General features: G+C 40.9%; 1 protein-coding gene across 3 annotated transcripts in view; it reads left to right on the forward strand.

Annotated features, from left to right (window-relative positions):
* The window catches only part of LOC134617428 (neurocan core protein-like), a 47,956-nt gene that overhangs the window by 14,808 nt on the left and 8,440 nt on the right, over positions 1–24,708 (forward strand). For all 3 annotated transcript variants that reach the window (XM_063462672.1, XM_063462671.1, XM_063462673.1), the window contains 12 exons: positions 3,728–3,931; positions 5,000–5,182; positions 5,827–6,001; positions 6,426–6,553; positions 7,830–8,114; positions 8,617–8,760; positions 8,906–8,995; positions 9,091–9,248; positions 9,325–9,487; positions 14,987–16,396; positions 20,068–20,184; positions 24,548–24,661. In XM_063462672.1, coding sequence (XP_063318742.1) covers positions 3,728–3,931; positions 5,000–5,182; positions 5,827–6,001; positions 6,426–6,553; positions 7,830–8,114; positions 8,617–8,760; positions 8,906–8,995; positions 9,091–9,248; positions 9,325–9,487; positions 14,987–16,396; positions 20,068–20,184; positions 24,548–24,661 — 3,171 coding nt within the window. The remainder of the gene's footprint in view (positions 1–3,727; positions 3,932–4,999; positions 5,183–5,826; positions 6,002–6,425; positions 6,554–7,829; positions 8,115–8,616; positions 8,761–8,905; positions 8,996–9,090; positions 9,249–9,324; positions 9,488–14,986; positions 16,397–20,067; positions 20,185–24,547; positions 24,662–24,708) is intronic.

A 24,708-nucleotide genomic window follows, 5' to 3' on the forward strand; every position in this document is an offset into this window, starting at 1 on the left:
GACATGTGAAAGATGATGGGGCTGGTGAAACTAAATTCAAGTACAATATGACAAACTTTTATGATATTTGGCAATTAAATACTCCAAGGAAAGTTCACATAATTTGTGAACAATATCAAGGAGCTAAGCCCAGACATTTCCCAACTGACCTCAGCGTATTGGGCACATTAGGTTTAAATTTTGGCTCATGGCATTTCCATTTGAGCTATTCCAGTAAAACAGAGTGAAGAAAAAATAAAATACAATACAGTGAGCATGCATTACTTTAATCTCTTTGATTCTGCTGTGATAGGCTCAGACTTTAAAGGCTTAGGCTGTTGGCCAGATTGTGTTTTTGTATAACTGATTAGCATGAAATACAATCTTTCATTTGTAGCATGCAACATTTCAGGTGTGATTTTATGCTGTTTTGTCTACATAATGAAGGGTTTGCTTGAAATTACTAAAAATTAAATCTTTGGTAGCTGAGCACTCATTTTTTAATTGATTGATTAGCAGTTACATTTCTGGGACTGCCCTCTTCAGATTTAAGTGTATTTGTTAGAGTTTTCTTTTTTAGAAAGCATCCCTGGTGCTGACAGATCAGCTCTGACCTGCTGGGAAATGTACATGGGACCTCTGGAGGGCTGTCATGAGAGCTGACAGCACCCATGTTGATTCTCAAATGTTGGCAGCCGAACCTTTAGATCCTGCAGGTTACAGAGTGAGTCCAGTGGGGATTTTGCTCGACCTTGGGCCTCGGGCTCTTCTCTGTGGTGCAGTGTGGCTCACTGGCCCGCAGTAGAGGCTGCTGCCATTGGGGAGTGCCACTGACATGGAAGAATCAGCTTAACTAAAATAATGTGCCCGTCAAAGTAACATCCACATGGATGTCACGACCTAAGGCCTCCCAGTGGAGCATTGCAGTGTAACAAGATGAGGAGTTCAATTAACTCCTTCTGTGGTTTTAATGCACAGATAGACGTACAGTACCTGGTGATCTGCTGCAGCTGGAATGTGCTCTGATTGGTATCCTACCCACATGTGACTCTTAAGTGGTAAATGACAGCAACATAAATAATTTTAAAATACACTTTACACTTTTTCTAGAGCTTTAAAGTCCATAATAGTTGGAACAATATTGACCAAGAAGAAAAATTAATTTTTGGAACTATAGATGGGTCTGTTCATGACAGAGAGCATCCTTTCATGTCACTTCCAGCTCTTTGCCTGTGGTTTTCTTTTCTCCCCTCCCATCACCCCCAGGCTACGAGGTACACTTCCTCCATTCAGTTTGTTGGATTAACTATTTTCCTCCATCCCTCTCTCATTCCTGCTCTGCCTCTTGTTTGAGCTCTCATTCTTTTCCCTCGTATTTGTGATTCTGTGATTACATCTGATTGGGGGGGGGAAGGCAGCGGGGGCGTCCTCTGCGCAGAGTTTCTCTCAGGGGGTTCAGTCTGTGAAAGCCGTCCAATCTAAATGCAGATAGAAATATCTTTCTGGGATTCTGTTCCTCTGTGTGCACTATTCCAAATAAAGCTGTTTTTTTTTTCTTTTTCATACAGGTGCTCTTTTTATGCCCCTGATTATTTTCTATTGTACTTGACTAACTGTGAAAATTTGAATGTTGAGGGAACAGAAAAGGCTTATGAACAAACAATGAAATATTAATAGGTAAGCAGCAGTTTATTTTATTTATTTTTTTTAAACTATATTAAAATATACCAAAAATAAATAAATGAATGAACTGAGGGTCCTTCTGGAGACTTTAGATGTATCCTAAAATCTTCACTAGTAGTGGATGGACAATGCTCAGTCATCAAGGCAAGTGTTGGCTATCATTATAATTTATCTACATAGGTTCAACCCTCAATAAATATATAGATATAATACAATAACAGAAGGCTGGGATGTTACAGTAAGGTGCATAGTGTGTCAAAAAATGTCAGAAGAATGTAGGAAATAGTCATATCTGTACAGGTGATGGTGTTGTCATGGTTACATTAAACCTGTATGTCATGGCAACCAGACTGAGTTAGTTGCTGATATCAATCTGCAGAACTCAATATTTTGTGCACAGAAAGTGGCATTGCTTCTTCTCCAGAAATAATTTTTTGAATTCTGATTAAAGGAGTTTGAGTGAAGGATAGGCTCATAAAAATAATATTATTGTAATAACTAATAGAAAATGAAATAATTAAACTGAAACCAGTGAGTTTGTAAGGTGTATTGGAGGTTTATTGAACCTCTTTAGAGTTGTATTTGAGGGGCAGTCCCTTTCAATGGGACAACACCAAAGGATGGATAAGATATTATTGATCTCAGTGCCATAAACAGTACCCTATTTGATTTATCTTAATTCCATCCTGTAACTTCGCTGGAACAATAAAACATGTGTGTGAAACAACTGATGCCATATCGTGTTAGTCAGTTTGGTTTATAAATTGCAATACAGCCTAAACTTCCTGTGTATGTGCAACTTTTTATGCGCATAATGACCAAAATCAACCAGAAGACATCATTCATGTATGTACAGTAGTGTGCAAAAGTCTTGAGTCAACCATCATCTCTTTATATTTTGCTGGGAACATGGGAAATAGATGGAGTGGTTTATTGAAACATGTGCAGACATACATGGAAATACAGTATATGAGGCAAAAACAGAGTTTGTGCAATTCGAATGAGCATCAAAGTCAATAATTGGTAAAAACACCTTTATTCTTCAGCACAGCCTGATCCCTCTTAGGCAGCTTTCTGTTAATTTCATTGTTGGCAAAGATTTATACCAAAATGTTCAAATTTGGATTCCCTCCACAAAACCTCTCTCCCAACTTCATCTGTAGATGACCAAAAATTCAAATTACTCCATAAGACCTGCTGACCTGTTGCTAATTTTTCAGAATATGGCACATGGCATTTGGCATTCCTCAGCCTTTTCTCTCTGTTTCCCTTAATTAAGAATGGCTTCTTGACAGCCAGCCTTCCACTGAGACCATTTCTGATGAGCCTTCAGTGAACAGTAGATGGATCAGATGCATTTCTCAGGTTCTGTGTCAGGTCTTTGCTGGACTTTTTCCTAGGACATGAGTTTGAGATGCTATTCATCTGCTTTAGATAGAGTTTTAGGTCTGTTACTTCTTTTGTCCTCCACTTGTTCATTTCCCCCCAATTTTTCGGACACACTGTACAGAATGCTGAGATTTGCCACGTTTTAGCTAAACAGTTCTTTGTGAACCACTTTGTTGGTGTAAAAACTATTTTATGTCTGCCACGCTTTGTTATCGCTGACATTTTTCATAGATTCAGCTAAAGAAATTTGAACAAATGATGTGTTTTCATGACAGGCTGCTAGTAACAAAACATCTTAAGATACAATTTAAAACAACAGGACTGTTTCCTCCCCTGAGTTAGGTTCCTTTTTATGCTTCAATGAGTCATAGGAAAGTGTTAAATGGTTTAATAAACATGGTCTTTGTACCTGAAAATGTTCAGGTATACTGAACTGAAAATGAGTGAAAAAGCAGATAATATTCAAATAAAAACTCAGAAAGACTTTCAGAATACAGTATCTATCTATCTATCTATCTATCTATCTATCTATCTATCTATCTATCTATCTATCTATCTATCTATCTATCTATCTATCTATCTATCTATCTATATTCCATTGTTTTCATTTCTTCTAAGCTAAATTTCCTTGAACACATTGCATAATCATGTTTGTTCTCTTGTTCATCCTCTCCAGGTGCAACCTCCTCCATTGTGAACATGCGTAGGATCACTCATCCTACAGTGCAACAAATGTTGGCAGGCAAAGCCACTCTGCCTTGTGTCTTCACCCTCCAGACCAGCACCTCCACTGGGCCTCCTCACCTCCTGTGGACTCGTACTAGGCTACCAGGGGGAGGACAAGGTGCTCCTTCGGAGCAGACTGTGCTTTCTGCTAAAGGTAAAACAAAAACCTAATGTTCCTGTTTCACTGCTGACTCAGACTTACTTTATTCAGTCAGAATACCCAGTGAGACTTAAAGCTACACTAATCAATAGTTTTGTATCAACAACAGATCAAATGTGTATGTGTGAGGTGTTGTTCACAGATATTAGCTGACTCAGCTGGCCAGGCCGCAGTATTTATAGAATTTATCTTAAGGCCACAAAAGGAAAAAGGGAAAAAGATCTTAACAAGCTGATGGTAACAGCTCCTGGAATAAAAGTGAAATAAACCTGCACTTCTAAATGTCCAAATCTGCCTGAGCAGTGCTGATTAAATCCATCCACAGGGTACCATACAGCAGACAACTTAACATTTTATTGGGCACAGCTGCCAGCTGTTTTCAGTGAAAGACCTCTTAGGCACTGTAGAAAATTGCTAGCACATAGCATAAAGCATTCAGCAGCTAAAAAGTCACATTTACCTCAGAAATGAGCAGAGATCAGGTGGAGAAAGAAATATAACACAAAATGAATGCTAATGTTGCTCTGTATGTGTTTGATATGCAAATGTGAAACTGTTTGCTAACAAGTTGTGCAGTTTATAATTTGGAGACTCACGGGGTTAACTAAATGCTGCAACGCTCAACAAGAAGTACGCAAATACTAGGAGGGAGGCAAAGACTACATTTGCCCAGGGAAGAACAGGGGCACAGGTGCATACAGGCAGGAAATAAACAAAGGCAGGAAGTGGAGGACCTGAAATTAGAGACATAAGTCCCAAAACAAAACAGGAAGCAGAGAAATCAAGGACAAAACATACTTCCTTTAAGATTGTGGATCTGTCTAAATGTCAGATCTCTGCAGCAAACAGTGACTTTCTCAAACAACTGGTGAGAAAAGACTAAAAACCAAAAACCATGTCAGGGGGGTAACTGTTCTAACTTTGTTGGACAGTTGGGTGTTAGTGGGTCACCCCATTGCTGGTAGCAAAGGCTTTTAAATCCATATACGCAAACATGTAGCAAAGTTTATGTTCTACCTCTAAAATCTCTTTAATGATGAAACCTCTCTTTCTGTGCCCAAGGCGATGTAATCAAGGTGAATAAGGCTTTCAGTGGTCGCATCATGCTGCCAGGATACGCTGCCAACCCTCTGAATGCTACCATGGAGATCTCCAGCCTCCGTACCAACGACTCAGGCACTTACCACTGTCAGGTTGTCATGGGCAACGACTATGAGAGGGACACTGTTCCCCTGGTGGTGTCCGGTAAGTGCAGCAGCCGCCGACGAGAGATTTCTGTTTGAGGAAAGTTTAGGGCCCCAAAGGAAACATATAGGCTAAGCACAAGTGATGCACAGAGGGTGAAGTGCGTTAACTCGAAGGGCTTTAAAATTCCTCTTCCAGCTTAATTGATTTTGGTGTTTTGTTGCAGCCAAGCCTTGTTGTGCTAATGTAAAACAGATAATGGCGGCTTTTAAAACAGAAGCACCTCATCCCCCCAAACCACTTTTTTTTGCTTTTTTATTTAATTAAGCATTAATAACATTGATTCACTCTATCAATATTATAATGACTGCTTTAATTAATGTAGCGTCATGCTTTCTGTGCTTGTTTTGTTTTTGTTATCTGGTTTTCCGCTTGAATAATTGTGTTATTCATTTAATTAAAGTGTTTGCACTGAATACCAATACCGGTTTCTCTCGCTCTCTCTTTTTTTCTTTTTCTGTGTGCTCATGTGTGAAATTTCAGCCGAAACTAGAGTATTGCTTTGCTTGATCTGTTTGTGGCCCCTAATAACATGTTCGCTGATTACATTCCCCCGATGTATTGATTCTGACTCTGTTGGTATATCTGTCAAATTAAAAGGAATTAAAACAGTTTGCCACCTGTCTCTGGGTCTGTCTGTGTAGGTGTGGTGTTTCACTACCGGTCTCCCAGCGCTCGTTACGCCCTCTCGTTTAGTGACGCCCAGCGAGCCTGTCAGGAAAACTCGGCTCAGATCGCCACTCCGGCCCAGCTGTGGGCAGCGTACCATGACGGCTTCGCCAGCTGTGCTGCTGGCTGGTTGGATGATCAGACTGTTCGGTGAGGAGACGATCAATAAGTTCTCTTCTCTTGCTCGCTGCTTGCACTTTCTGCAACACTGTAGCGCTTTGAAGGACTGAAACTAATGACTATCCTGTTTGTTTCCTCTCTTCTTGGATCATCTGCTTTCTCAATTAATATTCCTCAGTTCTTTTTGCTGCTTCATCTGCTTTAAGATTGTGTTCTTTTCTGTGTTGCTGTTTCTTTGCTATTAATTTTATTCTGATTTATTCTAATCCCTTACCCTTTAAAAGAGAATGCAAATAGGAATTTATTCTTTACTGATATTTAAAGTCTTAATGAAAAGAAACACTTTGATATGTGATCTAACACATTTGTCACGCAGTAAAATGTCCAAGTTATTATTATTTTGAAACAAAAGCAAAAAGTTACTTACATCACTCCCAAATGGTTGTCTCCACAGATATGCTGTCCAGGTTCCAGAGCTTGGCTGCTACGGACATAAGGAGTACTCTGCTGGAGTGAGGAATTATGGGAAGAGGGACCCAAAAGAGCTGTTTGATGTGTACTGTTTTGCAAAAGAATTGGATGGTACACAAACACACACTCACATTCATGCACACACAAACACACACACAAGAGAAGATATAAAGCAGCATCAAGAGCTCTCACAGCGTTTGGCTGGTTTGCATCATATTCTGCTACAACATTAAAGGGATAAGTCAGGACTTTTTTTTAAGTGTTCTTATTGTTTTCACCAAATCAAGTGAAAAGACACAGACCAAACCCACATGTACACATAGCCAGAAAGTCAGCAATCCGAAATAACAATTTAAAAAAAACCACCATTAAAGTTCATGCGCTACAAAATCATGGCTCCCTATTTTTTATTATTTGCGTTTTTTTATATGAAAATATTCACATTTTCAATACTTTCAGTAGGAATTTTTGGCCTTTAAGCCACGCGTGCTGCAGAAACTAAAAAAATTAAAAAAAAAAAAAAAACGTAAAAAGATTTTACAGGTCTACAAAGAGTCCTGTGAAAAACTAAATACTGCCCTCAAAGGAGTAAAAAAAAATAAAAATTAAACCAAAAAAACCACTCGGAGAAACTGCAAAAACCCCAAGACTCATGTCTCAGAATCTGCAAGCCTCAGTTAGCATGTTAAATGTTTGCGATAGTACAATTAGAAAAAAGACTGAGCAACTTGTTTGTGAACAAACCACGTGACTTCTTGAACAATGTCTGTTGTACAGACGAGACCAAAGTGGAGATGTTTGGCCACAATGCACAAAATTCAAACGCAGCTTATTAGCTCAAACATCTCAAAAACAGGACCTGGACACCTGCAGTTACTGAGTTGAACATGAACTCATCTTTATACCAAAATACTTTAGACTATGGAGTCAAATGAATTTGTCTGTCCAATAGCTAAAGTTGGGTCATGTGACAGTTAAAGTTGGGTCATGTGACAGTACAATGAGAAATTAAGAAAACAATCAAAGGTCAAAGTTCAGACCTCAACTTCATTGAAATGCTCTGGTGGGACATCAAGAGAGCTGTGCATGAATGAATGCCTGCAAACCTCCATGAAACGAAGCAACATTTTATGGATGAGTGGGCTGAAATTCCTCCATAATAATGTTAGAGACTGAAAAAGTCATACAGATAACGTTATTGAGTTATTGCTGCTAACGGTGGTTCTACAAACTGTTAAATCATAGGGTGCACTTTACTTTAGAATACCACCAGCCTCATTATTTTACCTCGAGCACTATTATATAACATTATGTGGCATTTCAGTTATTTAACCTATTAGAAATTTGACAGGCACCATCTGCTGTCTCTTTTTTTCCCCTGCTCCAGGTGAGGTGTTTCACTCCTCGGTCCCAGGCAGACTGTCACTTTCTTCTGCCTCCGACCGCTGTGTGTCCCTTGGGGGCCAGCTGGCCACAGTGGGGCAGCTGTACTTGGCCTGGAGGGCTGGCCTGGACAGCTGTGCCCCAGGCTGGTTGTCTGATGGCAGCGTCCGCTACCCAGTGACCTGGCCTCGTGCTGACTGTGGAGGGACAGAGCCAGGAGTCCGTACGGTCACGCCCAATGACACCGCTGACAACACTACAGCACTATATGATGCCTACTGCTACAGAGGTATGGTGGCCTAGGGGTCAAATGATGTTTGTTAATTAAGTATTAACACAGCAGAAAACATCAATACAGTGAATTTATAGTATGATAAGGTTATGTAACATAGAATATTGTTTTATTTCCCATACAGGAATTAATAATGACTACAGGCATGATTACATACACAGACGTGACTAACATATCACTCCCAAACAAAGCCTTGAGTGTTATTAATGCAGGAACAATGACAATAAATCTCACTGCTAATGTTGTAGCTATGGCAACACTTGTTTCTGATTCATATCTGAGAAACTGTTGGATTGACAGAAGCTGTGGGAGAGAAAGAGAAAGAGAGAGAGAGGGAAAAGACGGGGTATGCTTAAGTTTAATATCTGGATGCTCAGCTGTCAGTTCAGGCTTTTGTGCTGACTAATATCGTCAAAATTAAAACTCGGTAAAGCTTTTAGAGGCAAAAACCTTCAGTGAATGTCATACAAACAGCAAATCTCTTTGCCCTGTTTCCTAGGTAAAGTGAAGAACACAGGCTCCATCTTTCAGATCTACACCTCCCTGTGGAAGCCCTGGAGCTACCTCGCAGGCTCAAGCGATGCTGACTCTACAGGGACAGCTAGTCCCGACGTGACTTCACAACAAACCACCACGATCAGAGGTGTTACATTTATCTGCAGTAGGCACATGAACCAGTGACGCCAACCATCTGGTTAACCAGAAAATTTGCTCATCCAATCAGTCGATGTAGACAGTGAGAATTAATGTAACATAGAAGAATTAAAAGTGTATTTTTCTTTGCACAGAGTCACCAGATGACAGCGAGCTTTCACCTTCCAACTGGACAGGATTGGTTGACCTAGAAGAGGAGGACTCCTTTCACAGTGCTGATGCCTGTAAGTACAAACGCTAATATTGACTCCCGTAAGAAAGAAAACCGGGTTTGATGGGCAAAGACAGCACAAATGAACATTCACATCATTGTCTCAAGCCTCAGACCCCTGGTCCTCAGAGTCCTCGACAACATATGTAACCCTCCAGTTAATCCCGGGACAGAACTCCTTTGACTGGGGAGAGTCACTGGAGCCTGGACCCGACTCTGAGGAGTTTCTCCTGCCCCCAGTCCATCCAACTCCTCCTGAGAAGAAGGTTGGTTTTAAGATTCTGTTCGGACACTTTAAACACTGAAACAGGGACTTTGTATTGAAATCAACTTTAATTTTAGGTTATTTCCAAAATCGTCAAGTCCATTTGGAAACCTTGGAACTATCTGGTGGGGACTGAAGATGAGGGGGGAACCCAGTCACCGAGTGGAGAGTCGGAGGAAGAGAAGATTGTCACGAAAAAGGTCGACGAGGGTTCACAGGAATCCAGTACAGCACCATCAGGTGAATGGATGTGTCCTGTTTAAAACCAATGAATTAAGATTAGCCAGTCAAGTGGGATTTACTACATTAAAATGCTTTTATTACTGAATGAACTCCTCGAAATGTGCAAACAGACCTTGATGTGTGTCTTACTTGGAGATTTCTATTATTCTGTATAGTTTAAGAATAACAGGACAAAGGGGACATGCTATAGCTCTACAGGCTCTATATGGCATAAGTCTATTGCACAGGGTTGGGTTTCTTCTCCCTGCACTCTCTCACAGCTTATTTGTCTACCCTCAATTGTCCTCCTATCATAATAAAGGCTAAAATGCCCCCAAATACTTCAAAAAAACATAACAAGAGAAGAAAGAAAGGACACAAATACTCAAATTATAGACCTGAATGCACACATGGTCATTGAGTCTGTTGAGAAGACTAATTTGCGATCAGGTTTTCTATTGAATTTTACTATTACATTAAAAGTATATATTTTTTTTAGACAAATAAAGATCAAAACTGTGAGAAATTGAGTATTTCAGATTCTAAATTGGGATCTAGCTGAGACAGGAGGAAGGCCATTTCTTAGGAGACACATTTTAGAACTGTGAGAAAATTGTCAAAATCTGATCAAAAGATGTTAAATCGAGCTCAGGTCTGTGTGGGAGAAATGGGAAGAGGAATAGGATGAAATAGGCCATAAGGAGACATCTTATTTAGATTTTTCCTTTTTTCTTCAGAACCGCAGCATCTGTGTTATGAAACACTGACAGGGCTTAATGCCAGTGTATATTTATGAGCATGTATTTGGAGCATATTTGTTCAGTAACTCGCACAGTGTGTGATGTTAGGGATGAGCAACTCAACAAGATGATGCATTAAGCTCCTGGAACAAAGTTTATTAAGAAACAGCGACATTGGGGGGGGAGCAGACGCCTTTACTGAGGAGAGCAGAACTCCTGAAAGAAAAGCAAACTCTGAAGTCTGGAGAGAAATTAAAGTCACACTGACATACAGTAGCTCAGCTGCCACTCCCGCAGGACTGCTTTCAAGCTGTGATTGATACAAAGTGTGACAGCTGACGAGTTCTAGCTTTAAGCGGCTGCTTTCTTCACACTGGGATACAGTCTGTAGCAGAGATTCTCAAACTTTCTGCGGTCAGTAGGGTCACTGAATTGTTTCTCATTTTTGTCACTGAGTTTTGCCTTTGGAAAAAAATGGCAATGATAAGTGATATAGCTTATGCTGGCCACCATTTTCACTCTAAGTAACTGTAAACTGGGCTCCATGACACTTAGACTGCCACTGAAACTAGTTTCAACTTCAACTTGTAAAGCGATGCAGTGTCTCCCAGTGACATCAGGTATTCTATTGGCCAACATGTCATCATAACAATGAATCAACATTGCAACTGATTAATGATGCCATCTCAGCACTCAGGTATCATTAGCCAACAGTTTAGCTAATACTTTAAAAAACTGTCACTAGCAAACCAGCATGAGTAGCCTAAATTTGGCTAATAGTAAATCTCACTTGATAATGTATTTATTATATAGTATAAGTTACTAAAGAAAACACTACACATGCAGACCATTTGTTCCAGAAGAGAGTTTTATAATGGAAAACATTATTATCATGATACAGGAAGAGCACCTCTGCAGCACATCTATACATATGGACATTATTAAACGAATACATTTATTATACTTTTCAGCTAACTCTTCTGGGGACCCTTTGACATTACAGCTTTTGTTATGTACATACTGGGTACCATATGGGTTGAAAGTAATGGTCTGCAGAGTAAAGGATCCAATTTCAAGACACCTGAGCTCAAAAACAAAATGACTGAAGCAACACAACAAATGTACATACTAAAACAGAGAGGTGTCTGTTTAGGTTCTCAGTCATCCAGGTCATCGCGCTACAAGCAAGTTCAGCATAGCTGGGCTTTCTTTGCATTAGTTGGCTTCAAAAAACTTAAAGCTCCAGTCAGAGATAATGGGTATCACACCAGAAAAGGTAGTGTGTGCCCACATAACATGTTTTTATGTTTGATACTTAAGAGCCAGGTAAAAACAGAACTAATTTCGGGACTCAGAATTTAAGCTGAACATAGCTCGTTAAAACCATGAATTGCTTCAGTGTACACACACTCACTGATGGTTAAAGAAGACACAGATGAACATAATCATAAAGGGGAAATAAAAGTCAGAGACACACAAGAGTACTAATTATCAAAGTAGGACTGGAACTCACAACAACCCCCCCCAAAAAAAAAAAAAAAAAATCTTGTACTGTATAAATTCAAAACAAAGGAAAAAATAGTCTAAACAGGAAAGAGAAAAAATGTGATAAACACAAACGTAAAAAGAAATAAATAAGAACTAAGCATTCAAAACAGGAAAACATGAAGGTCAGTGGTATTCTCAAATAAATATTCACAGACCTTTAGTGTGCAGCTGAAAGAAAATAAGAATTTATTATTTTTTATACCTATGCTTGATTGGGTGACTCACTATTGTTTCTTTAATGTTTGGTGGTTTTTCATTAGCTACGGAGTAACAAAGACAAGCAGACACTCACTTGTATTTGTGACCACTGTGCTGCTGTACTATACTCTGAACCATTTCCTGTGTAATGCTGCTCTATTAGCACATCTCTACCAGTGTATCAGTGGAACGGGGATTTGCACCTTAGACATGGGACCAAGTTTGGTTGTGAATGTGAGCAGACAACAGAAAAGGAGTGAAATGGAAGTCATCTTTTTCCATTTCCTACATGTCAGGGTTCAGCAGGTTCACAGGTCTGTGTGTGTCCACAGTGGATGAAAGTGGTTTTAAAACAGCAGGCATCTCTGTTCAGTGTGTGTTTAAACTATGTTAGAGTTACTGATTTAATTTTGAGGCTTTTTGTGCAGAGCTCTTCAGTTTGATTCTGTTTGGACTGACTGAATCTTTGTGTGTGCGCGGTGTCTATTTTAGCTAACAGAGACTGTTTTTGAGGTAATAATGACACAGGCATCTATTTAAAGTTTATCACTTAAATCTCTCAGTAACTTTCAGAGTTCAAGTCAATCTATTTTTGTTTCTTAGTTTCTTACATCTTATTGATAGAAATTATTTATTTTAGCCACTTCAGAGAATTGTATAGCTTTCACACCAAAGTCTGCCTCGTTGCATTCGCTGCCTGATGCAGCAGTCAGGTATGTGTGGATGTTTTGATGTTAACAAGCAGCCTTCACTGAAGAGAGTTGTGGAATTCCAGAGTAAAATATACAGTGCACTGACAATACTACAGCGCAATGTTAATTATTTTTGCTTAACGTGGGTTGATTTTTATTGTGTTACATAAATGTTAAGCTGACTAAAGCTTCAAAGGTAGTGTGGTGGATATTTTATAAGCATCTTTTAAAAAATATGTTTTATGAAGATTTCTTCATCTCCGTGGCATAGTTTTTTCACTAATGTGCAAAAGTCATGAGCTACCCTACATTTCTATATATTTTGCTAGGAAAATGGGAAATAAGTGCAATGATTTAGTGAAACATGTACAAACATACATGGAAATACAATGTATAAGAAACAAAAACATAGTTTGCACAATTGAACTCTCTTAGACAAGCTTTCTTTTCTAAGAGACTACTCATTTCTTTAAGTAGTCTTCAGGAATAGTTCTCCAGGCTTCTTGAAGGACATTCAAAGCTCTTCTTTGGATGTAATCTGCCTTTTGTTCTGTTCTGTCAATCCTATACTGCTTCAGTAATGTTCAAGTCTGGGCTCTAGGGAGGCCAGTCCATGTCATGCCAATAGTCAATGTCACTGTCAATCAGACCCTTTCCAAAATCTGATGGTACTTTTCTGAATTCATAATTCCATTTATTTTGGCAATGTCCCCAACACCACTGGCCGAAATGCAGCCCCAAAACATCACAGAGCCTACAATGTGTTTTACAGGTGGCTGTAGGCACTCTCTGTTGTACCTCTGTCCTCACCTCTTCTGTAAATATTGACAAAGATTTATATCAGAAATCTCAAATTTAGATTCATCACTCCATCAGGCCTGTGGTCACTGACTTCCAGTCCAGTTCTTGTGTAAATGGCATACCTCATCCTTTCCTCCCTGTTTCCCTTCCTTAAGTACGGCTTCTTGACTGCCACCCTTCCACTGAGACCATTTCTGGTGAGGCTTTAATGAACAGTAGGTGGATCAACTGAAGGGCCAGATGTATCTCTCAGGTTAAAAAGCTGAAAACAAGTGAAAAAGCAGCCAATGACCAAAGAAAAACTTTGAAAGAAAGCCAGGAGACTCTTGTTCAAAATCCTGTTTGCACAGTACTTTAAATCTATTTGTCCAAAATTTCCATAGTGGATTCATCCTTGTTTTGAAGATTTTAATTATAGTTGTTTATTTTTTGAGTATTTTTGCCATGACGCAGAGGTAATGGGACCCAAATGAAGACTCAGAGGGGAGGTGGAAGTAAACTGAAAAGGAAACTTTTATTTCAGGCTGCCACAAAGCCTCCAAATCAAACATACATAGGAAAGACAAAAACAGAATATCACTACTGACAAGGAACACAAGGGGAGGAAAACTGCACGTAGGAAAGAGACACTGAAACAAGAACTGAGGGGAAGATAACACTATTTATACACATGAGGTATTCAAGTGAAGTGGACAGGGGAGAGTAATAAGAAAAAGCTGAAACTAATGACAATGAGACAAAGGAAGTAAAACTAAACACAATAACACAGGAGCAAATGAACTACCAAAATAAAACAGGAAGTAAATAATAACTGGAAAAGGAAAAGACAGGAAGAGGGCAAAGGAAACACTGAGGAGAATGTTACCAACATTATTAGACTATATGGTGACAAGACCGTGACTCCAAAGCCAAACAATGACACTGAAAACAGAAGACTCCTAATAACATCAGTAACCACAAACGTCCAGAATATAACCCAAAATCCCATAACAAAACCCACAGACCGTGACAAGTTCGATATTGTTCAGCACCAGCTCAGATATTTTTCCCTTAGAAAAATCCTGGTTTATTCTTTTCATGATTATGTCTTGTTGACATTTAAAAGTCAAAAAGACACAAACACTGCTTAATATTCTGAAGCTTCACGCTAGACTCAGACAAATGAACTGCATCAAGTTTGAGTAATTCTACCCATACTTCACATACAGAGTTATCTGGTCTTACTTTTCCATGTGACATCCAATGTTTGACATATTATAGAGGCAAGCACTATTGAGGCTTCTTTTTTAATGGCTTCTCTCGGTCTCCTGCTAGATAGTGTTGTTAATATTGAAGTGTAGAGAGTGCAGCTACAGTTTTGGAGGAAAACAGCTGATGTAAAGCTCACACAGCTTAGAAGTGTTTGTTTTATCACCCTTGGCGAAGCTGAGAGAATCCATAAGATGAATTTCACTTTGTAACTCCTTTCCCTGTCTGGAGTAATTGCATTGCTGACTTTTATTTTGCTTCTCTTTTTCTTTGCCTTATGCCTGGCACAGGTTTGCTTTCTTTGGGAACGCCATGGTTCAGCAGTTCCCCAGGAGAGAGCACCACACCAGCGAGTGAAGATTCACCCACTCATCTGGCATCTACTTTGGCTGCCTCCAGTATATCTATGACTACAGAGAGCAACAAGAGCTGGGAGAACTCGGAGACACCCACGTCCACAACCTCCAGGCCTGCACCTGAAATCCCCTCTTCCAGCGGAGACGCCTGGATCCGTGTCGATACCGAGACCACGACTCAGCCTGGAGACAAGAGGGAGGAGACGGTGACCTCCAGAGCCAGTGGGAGAGGACGAGGAAGAGGAAAGAAGAACAGAGGGGAGGACAGGAGCAGGGGAGAAGAGAAGGGGAGAGGAGAGGAGAGAGGGAAAGCAGAGGAGGAGGGGAGTGGAGAAATCACCGGGGCAGAAGCAAAAGGAGAAATACAGGTCTCACGCCGGCCAGTCGGAACAAGCAAGCCAAGAGAAAGATCCAGAGAAAGATCCAGAGAGAGAGGTCACAGGAGAGGACACTCCACGACTACCACAACCACAACTACAACTGACACGGCCACAACCACAGCTGACACGACCACAACCACAGATGACACGACCGCAACCACAGCTGACACGACCACAACCACAGATGACACGACCGCAACCACAGCTGACACGACCACAACCACAGATGACACGACCGCAACCACAGCTGACATGACCACAACTACAGCTGACATGATCGCAACCATAGCTGACACAACCGCAGCCATAGCTGACATTAGCACAACCACCACCATCACCACTGACAGGCCTCATGAGCCAACAGACATGACCACATCTGGTACAGAAAGTGACTTTCCTACTTCCAAATCCTCCCCTGCTTTACCAGAAGCAGAAAAGTCATCCCTGTCAGTCTCAGATGCCCCATATCAGACACTATCTTCATCTCCATCTGCACCCCCATCCACCATGCCATCCATATCTTTCTTCGAGCCATCCCAATCTGAAGCTGAGTCTCATTTTCTCCCCTCATCTATCCCCTCTTCCTTCTCTCCAACTCTAACACCTTCCTCACCTCCACTCCATCCCCAAACCCCATCTTTTTCACCTTCAGTCCCTTCTAACGTCCCATCAGAGACTCAAACTGTTGGATTGGGAGACACAGCTACGTCCCCTCATTCAAAAAATCAGGAAAGCTCCACTGACGCCCTAACGCCACTTCAATTAGTCCCAGTGGAGAAGGTGGTGGTGAACGGCTCTCTGGATAACCCTCTGTCACTGTCGGGACCCCCAGATGAGGAGGAGCCTGCCTGGTCTCATTCTGTGGGCTCAGGGGCCCTGTTACCTGTCACCATGGAGGAAGAAAGCAGCAGCACAGGAGGAGGAGGAGGAATCAACATCAGCACCACAGCGCTCAGTCCAACATGTAAGCATCTTATGTCTGTTTTCAGATATTTTGTTATCCCTTTGGTTCCCTTTACCTTTCGTGCTTGCTCATGTAACTTTTGTTAGTAATCCACAACTATTTTTCTTGTATGTAATTTAAAATTAAAAGAAGGAAAATGGGGCAAAGAAAACACAAACAGTCAGACAGACACATATTAATGAAAGTTATCTGGAAGAGAAAACAAAGGCAGGCTTTAAAAGGATGAACCCAGCTTTCTGATATAGCTGTCCATCACAGTTTATGTTCTCTTTCATCTTTGACCTTTTGTGCTCACCATTACAAGCACTTTTTGTGTTCGGTGACTTATTACTGAGGATGTTGGCAGTTTGCAAATGTCTTTTTTCCACCCACATAAAAAACCTCGGTAGAAAGCTCAAAGATTCACTTTAGAAATGGGACCAGGAAGATCTGTTCTTTAAACCTGCCATGACCATAGTCTGTATATAAAAGAAACACATAAATCAGCCAATTGTTTGTGTACTTTTTGAAACCAGACGTAACAATCGAGCAGTGGTTCTGAGAACATCGTATGGTAGCAACTCAATCACAAGGTGGCCAACACCCCTAATGCTCACCCTGCTTTATCATCTACTCTAATCTGTACCATAACTCACAACTTGAACATCATAAGACTTGAAACTAGTGCTTTGAGTTGTCTTTATGATCATTCATTCACACTTTTTGGGGGCTTACGCTAACTCCTGAGGTAAATATGAGGCTCTTTAGCAGCTAAATCCTATTCTATGTTCACCAGCTGGTCGCTCCCTTCTTAAAAAGACGTGAAAAGTAGACGTGGACATTAGAAATCTTTTATTATGGGTGTTGAAAGCAGCTGTCTGGAAATCCAAACAATGATGCTATGAGTATCGTTAAAGGTAATTTTTTGTACGATAATCACCATGAATGGCATGCTTCACATTGCATTGTTGTAGTAAAGATCATATCTGCTTTAATGGTAGCTCCAACTGGCTGGGCAGCATAATGAAAGTTAAGTAATGCATCAATACTAATTAAATTGTCTTCAGGGTCATTTGCAAAGCAATATAATACACCGTCTATTCATTGAGAAATATAGAAGCGACTTCATCCTTCAAGTAAGTACACGCCTGTGTCATGTCCTGTTCCTTGGAGTAAAGTCTGAGGCGTGCCTGTGTAAGCTGTTGTCCCAGAGAAAACTGAAAAGTAAGACATGAGTTGTTGGATTACAAAAAAAAAGAGGGAATTATCTTTCAAGGCTACCTTTTCATTACTTTCCCTCTGACCTTGCCTCTGGCTTATTTATTCAAAAGATGCGGTTTGTTTTTCCTGGCAACAGAAGATGAGCCCACCATGCACAACTCATGATTAAGTCCGCAGCGCAGTGAAGCTGCTGGCTGGCCACCTGGTTTACTTCTTATTTTGTGCTTGATAATGAGAGCGCACACAGAAAGCGTCCTATCACTGAGCATTTCAAAACCCCCTGGGCATCATGCTATCACACATTTCTATGGTGATTTATTTTTGCTCTGTGAAAGCTGCTCATGTCTGTGGCAGGCGTGGTGAGGAGTCTGCGGATGGAAAACAGCTGTAAACTGTATTGACAAGAAGCCGAGGGCAACCATCTGGGCCGCTGGTGCACAGTATGAGGGTTGATTGATTGAGTGAGAGACCCTAGAGTCATGCAGGCAGAAGGACATAAACACACAGTTATATTTTTTGCTATACAAACAGTAGAGTGGATGAAGTCACTCGCAGCAGATTGGACCCGAATAACACGCTTTCAGCTTCACACGTCTTTCTCGTGTACACACCTCTGCTCGGGCTCAGTCCCTTGTGGTTGGGTTTCATGCTGGTGGTCATTATTTGCTCTCCTGACTGGATCACAGAGCACTTCATCAGTCAGCTGAATCAATGAGAGAGAGGAGGAAATAGCCTCAGGTTTGCTTTAAGGACCTTTAGCAAAAGTGCATTGTTCCTCAGAGGTGAACAAACACACATGTGGCTCCACATTCAGTGCACAAACACGCACGTCTGATCTTTTTAGGCAGATTCTTATCTTTCTGTGGCATTTAAATTGCAGCCAGCTGTCTTGTTTCCACCTTTCTATTTGCGAGTGCTTATGCACGAATCATATTTTCAAGATAACCCGTACTGTTGCTGTGCCTGTGGCTATGATTACCAGATGCAATGCATAATCTGTGGATTAACTGTCCTATCTCTGTAGACATATTTACATGAGTACAGTTTTGCTGTTGCCAGTTTATTGTTGATGTTGGTACCCGAGCTGTCAGCCTCTGTGCAGAGCGAAGGGGCAGTCCACTCTGTCAGCTCCCACTACGGGCTATTGATTTTTCTGCACCACTCGCTTTAATGAACGAGCAATCGCACAAGGTTTATCTTTCACACATACATACATCTATCCACACACACACACACACACACACACACACACACACACACACACACACACACACACACACGAGGCGTAAATCTGCTTGTCACAGCAGTTGATATTTGTCAAGATGTGCCGTGACCTTGACTGATGCAGAGGGTGCAAGTGCACGTTAGCCCACACTGATGTACATTAAATGAAATGCATGGCTGGGTTTAGCACCTGACTTCAGCGGAATTCAAAGCGTGATGCGAGAGGAGTAGCTCGCAAAATTCATCACAGAGCTGAAGCTATTGACAGTTCTTTCTCTGCGCTCAGGTCCTTGTGGTTGAACGCTTTCAATGATCTTTTGTCCTTTAACCTTTAGCTCGCAGCGTTACGATCATTCAGAGGATGTGTGCTCCTGATCAGTTATTGAAGAATCTCACCCTGAGGGCTAATCATAGCCAGAGTATTGATTTTAACTCATCGTACCATGTAAATACACAAAGCCACACACCAAGACATTCACCGTCAACCTCACAAACACACACCACCCCCACCTAAGCAGCCTTCGGTGTCAGGGAGAGAGCTGGCAGAACAAAGACTCCCACAGCCGAGCTTTTGTGGCCAGGATGAACGAGTGGTGGTTTTCAAAGACCTTAACTTGCTATAATGAGCAGCTCAGGGGAGAAACACGTGGTAGTGTGTCAATTGATATGGAAATTTTTAATTGTGGAAATGGACCACACACACGCATACGTTTAGGGGGTGAATGGCTGGGGCGAGGCGCTCAGCGGGAGGTCCCCTCATTTCTGTTGAGGATGGCTAATGTCTCAAGTTCTCACGCTGCCCACTATGCTCAATGGAGTGAGCGCAGGCTCGCTTTCCATATGGTAACCATGACAACTGTGGCTGTGAGTGGATGGCGGGGTTGAGGCTCTTCGGCTTCTGATCCCTTTGAAAAGAGACGGAGTGTGAAATGGATATGCATCTGTTGTAACCGCTGGTTATGACTGAGCTGCGCTGATGGAAAATTTAGAGCGCCGTGTCTTTTTTCTTCTTTTTTCTTTTCTCAGAATCATACATTGATTTGATTGAGGAAATTATGTTTAATCCGTCCATTTTAAGAGGATTAACACAGAAATCTTTTCACCGCCTGCGAGATTAGATACACCTGCTTTTTCTTGAAAAAATAAATGATATCTACAAACACAAAAACATTCTCTTTTACAATGTTGCCAATTAACGGTTCCATTTTTCCTCCCTTCACCTCCCTCCATCCGTCTGTCTGTTTTAGCTGAAGTGGAGCCCTGCATGACAAACCCGTGTCTGCACGGAGGGAAGTGCCTTCCTCAGGGAACGGGCTACACCTGCTACTGCCCACAAGGATACACTGGGGAGAACTGTGAGATTGGTGGGTCACGGTCACACATGCACAACACACACAAACATACACAGTGATATAATGAAGTCATCTCCGTGTCTGTCTGTATTTAACAAAGTGAGGCTCTCTAACAGCTCTTTAGAAGGGTCAAAGGTCAAGCTGTCCATCACTGTGGGAGATAAGGGCAATGGGAGGCAGAGGTCAAAGGTTAAGTTCACACTGTCAGGGTCGGCTGATGGTTACAGTCCCTCAAGGTCAAATTAAGTCAGCATTTGCATAAAGAACTTTTATTTTAGCTAAAAAAATGTGAAGGAAAGAAAAAAAAAACTGCTCCAGGACAGAAATGACAAATCTCTGCCAATGAAACAGACTTCCATCATTACAGCCTCTTGAATTTTGTAAGCTGAATTGATTTCTTGTCCCTTGAAGAAAAAGATTAAGGTTCTGGAGTCATGTCAAGGCCGCTTAGTTTTACCAGGAGTTAAAAAAACCCCACCCTACTAATAATATCAGAACTCACTGACTCAAATTAGCACAACAAATGAATGATTTGTTTCCCACCCGAATGGCTTGTGCCTTAAACTTGATTGATGAATCTTTTCATTGAATAGATTTCTGTGCTGCTGATGGACAGAAACTAAAAGCAGAGCAAAGCTAATCTACTTTGCAGAGGTATAAATAGAGTTGAAAGCTGCTGTTCTCTGTTATTTGTGACTTTGCAGTCAGTGATGCTACAGATAGAAAGAACAAGGTCAGAAGCCCCAACCGGCTGCCATGTTTTACAAAACCTACTGACGGTGACGCGATTAAAACTATCAGACAGAGAAGGTGTGTCGGTTTCACCATTTATTTCTCAGCATGTAATTCAGTCCCTGACTTTGAGCTACTTATTATTTCAGCTGAAAAGATGAGATCTGAATTGAGCCTGCCGAGGTGTTGTGTTGTTGTGGTCGACCAATCTAAATATAGATTGTATTGATACCAGCGCTGGTATTGGATACTGGATATAGAATGCTAGTACAATACGCTCGATACTTTGTTTCTCTCCTCTAAGTGCAGTATGTAGCCCACTGAATTGTGTTAAATAAAAGCTTTTTCTGGAAAAGAAAAAGTATACCACAAACATGCTGAAAGAAAAATGTCTGAATCTTTTTGTGTTGACTGTCATGTCTATTTTATTTATAGCCGAGAGCACATTAAAAACAACAGATGTTGACCCAAAGTCCTTTAGAGACAGGCACATTTACATCCCAGGTCTCAAAAAGCCCCAGTTTACATGAAAAGCTCAAAGTTGTGCTTTGTGTATTGTCTAATTATTGTGGAAAGTAAAAATGATTTAGTGGTCATTAAAATCTGTTCAGATTTTCCATGATTCATCTCATAAATCATGACACACAGCTCTCCCCTACATAAACTCCATCTACAGGTTAAAAGGATCACTACTGGTATTGACAATACTGGCCCTTTATTTACATGGTATCGGATCAGCACCACTGGTGGTATCAGGAAATCAGATTGTGTTTTGATACAAAAACACACATCTGTGTAGATTCAATATGGATCGCATGTGTCTTCATAGAAAAACAATATTTAAAACTGCCAGTATGAACCCCAAATACAGCCGAAGTTCAGCTGTGTCCAACACACCATTGCTAACGATCAGATTTTCACACTAAAATGATGTGTTGGATTTTTTTTTGCATTTTCAAAGTGTTGCAGCATACCCAGTACTGTGCCAAGTGCATAGGTTGTCCAGGGGTTTTAGAGTATGCAAGCAAAGGACATAACACCAGCAAAAATATCCCACAATGCAATGCATTCATGACACACATAACAGCCACTGCCAGGTGGTGTTCAAGTCAGCTCAGGCCCATAACTCTGCAATTTAGGTGTTAAGGTGTTTAAATACAGCTTTCTGGCATATTTTCTTTTTAATTTGTTACTCGGTTCTCTCAAAATGAGGTCAGGTTACCATAGAAACACTCTCTAACCGTTTATAGGTGTATACTCATGCACTAAATATCTGAAGCTGCTGTTCCCTTGCTGCATTATGTGCATACAGGAAAGTCTAAAACAAAGCCAAAGTCACGTTCTCTGTTAATGTCTCTGTTAGTGTCAGCGTCACAGTATCATTACACCGAAATATAAGGTATTTCCTGAAAAATTTATATATATGAAACATTTTCAGGAACTGTATCAATGCTGTGAATACTGATAACGTCCCAACATACTGTACACATTAACTTGACTGGCTCCCTAACATAGTAATATTTCAGAAGAAGTGCTTACAAGCCTCATTCTGTCTCTGCACGTCCCAAAGCAGACACCAGAAGCACTTTTGCTTCGGGACTGTGACCCTTTGAAACCGAGATATAAATCTGCCTTGAGGGTCCAGATTTGTTACTTAACACATGCTCTGCTTATTAAACAGCAAGTCAATCAAGGAAGCAAGTCAACAAAACAAACCGCACACACACAATTGCATGCACAGTAGCACCCTGTTCTTACTAAATTTTGTGCGTTCAGTCACGTAAAAATGGACGGATGGACAGGCAGACAATCAAACTGACAGCCAGCAGCCGATGCGTGGGCATGATGCAAGGCTTTGTTGTGGATTTGCAGAATTTGCAGTATTATGTCTCTGAGGAGCAGCATCCCCTCTGCATAATGGATGAGCGGGACAATCGGATCAGACTTTTTATATTGAACAACAAAGGGCTGCACTGATTTTAATGGGGGAATGAGAGAGTTAGTGGTGCGTGTTGAACTGCGTGTGGTTAACAGTGCTCCCACTGATCCCGAGGTCATTCAAAGTCAGGCTACACATAACGAGACCGGGGGGTTCGCATGCATTTGTTATATTTATGAACACATGCCTGTGATTTTGGTGATTTGAATCATGTAAGACTGAGTTCAACATTCAGTACATCATTTAATTTGAGTTCCAATTAAAAAAAATAATGTCAGTTTGGTGCCACAGAAGCCAAATCCTGCACATCGTGCCTTTAAGGTAGTTTTTTCTTCTCAATACAACATGTGAATTTTGAGAAACTTTAGGAATTTGTGCTCTCTTGAGTTGATATTTGATTTTAGGGACAAACAACATTGTTTGGTTGATTAAAAGTTTCCACACAGAAGAGTGGGAACTCTTCCAAGAAAACACATTAGCATAAATCTCTTGATATCAGTCGTTATATCCATCCTCAAAAAACAGCCTAATTTTATTTCATTCTTTCTTAAAAGAGCTGCACATTTTTATAAACAGATAAACGACCTTAACCTGAAGTCATAAAAGGAAAGGGGAAAAAAGACCCAGAAACAATCTCACAGTGCATCCTGAAACACACACAACCGCAGGTTAGCCCAGATTAAAAATTAATCCTTTCGCAACATCACACTCAGGCTGAAGTGTGAAAGTCTCGCATGAGGCTAAAGGTCATTCTGGGTTGATCTGTCACTCAGATTTAGCTCTTCACAGCCACTGGCCTTTTCACTGCTTTTCACTGGAACTAAGCAATCATTAAGCTGAGAGGAAATACTTTGAAGTTAGGTTGAACTTGAAAGTCGCCTTCTTTCTACACTCTTGCTGTGAGTTTTAATAGATTTCTGCAGTCCCGGGGTGCATCTGTTATTCTGTGTCCAAAAAACCCCACAGTGGTGAAGGAAGATTACATGCCCTCCATTTATAATGATAAAGTGATATTTTATTGATCTCTGTAGAGAAACGTTCTCTTTGCCTGACTTTAAAAAAAAAAAAAGAGGTTAGAGAGCATAAGCAGCTGCAGAGAGCTCGAGGGGTTTCTGTTGTTGCTTAAGGCCTCTTAAGGTTGGGGGCGGGATCTGCTAAAACAAGAGCTTGAACCTAGATCTTTTGGTCAGACTCAGCCTTTCTGCTGGGTTATCCATCCATGTTCTTTTACTGCATTTAAAGAAAAGCATTCCACTGTGTAGCCTACTACTTCGCGCTCGTGCAGTTGTTTGTAAATGGAGACAATGCAGAGAGAGAAAAGAAGACAATAGACACATAAAGTCAACCTTGGATTCTGTAAATGCATAAAAAGAATGTAATAACACTAGAAAGGCTTTTAGAGTGCCTTCCTCTGTGAGAGAATGAGAATAAATAAGGAATGTAAGAGATTAGACTGTCTGTATTCTCCTCACACCCCGTCTGAATTATGATAATGTACTCAGCAACATGGACACATTTCAGTGTTTAAAGCAGGACTAATAACCAGCTCATCTTGTGTCAGAGCTTGAGTGGCAGCAGACGCCCACGCTGTTTTATTTTTTTTTGTTCTGAACAGCATCACTTCAGCTGAATATGTCCTATTAATTTGAACCCTAATGAGATCTGCAACCCGTCTGTTCTCACTGCTTTTTCCCTTCACCGCAGACGTTGACGACTGCCAGTCCGAGCCTTGTGCAAATGGAGGCACTTGCATCGACAAGATTGATTCCTTCCTCTGCCTTTGCCTGCCCAGCTACGGAGGAGACATGTGTGAGAAAGGTGAGAGGCTGGTGCACGCACACACAAACACATACATGATTAAATAA

The sequence above is a fragment of the Pelmatolapia mariae genome, linkage group LG18 (assembly GCF_036321145.2).
Source record: "Pelmatolapia mariae isolate MD_Pm_ZW linkage group LG18, Pm_UMD_F_2, whole genome shotgun sequence".
NCBI classification, from domain to species: domain Eukaryota; kingdom Metazoa; phylum Chordata; class Actinopteri; order Cichliformes; family Cichlidae; genus Pelmatolapia; species Pelmatolapia mariae.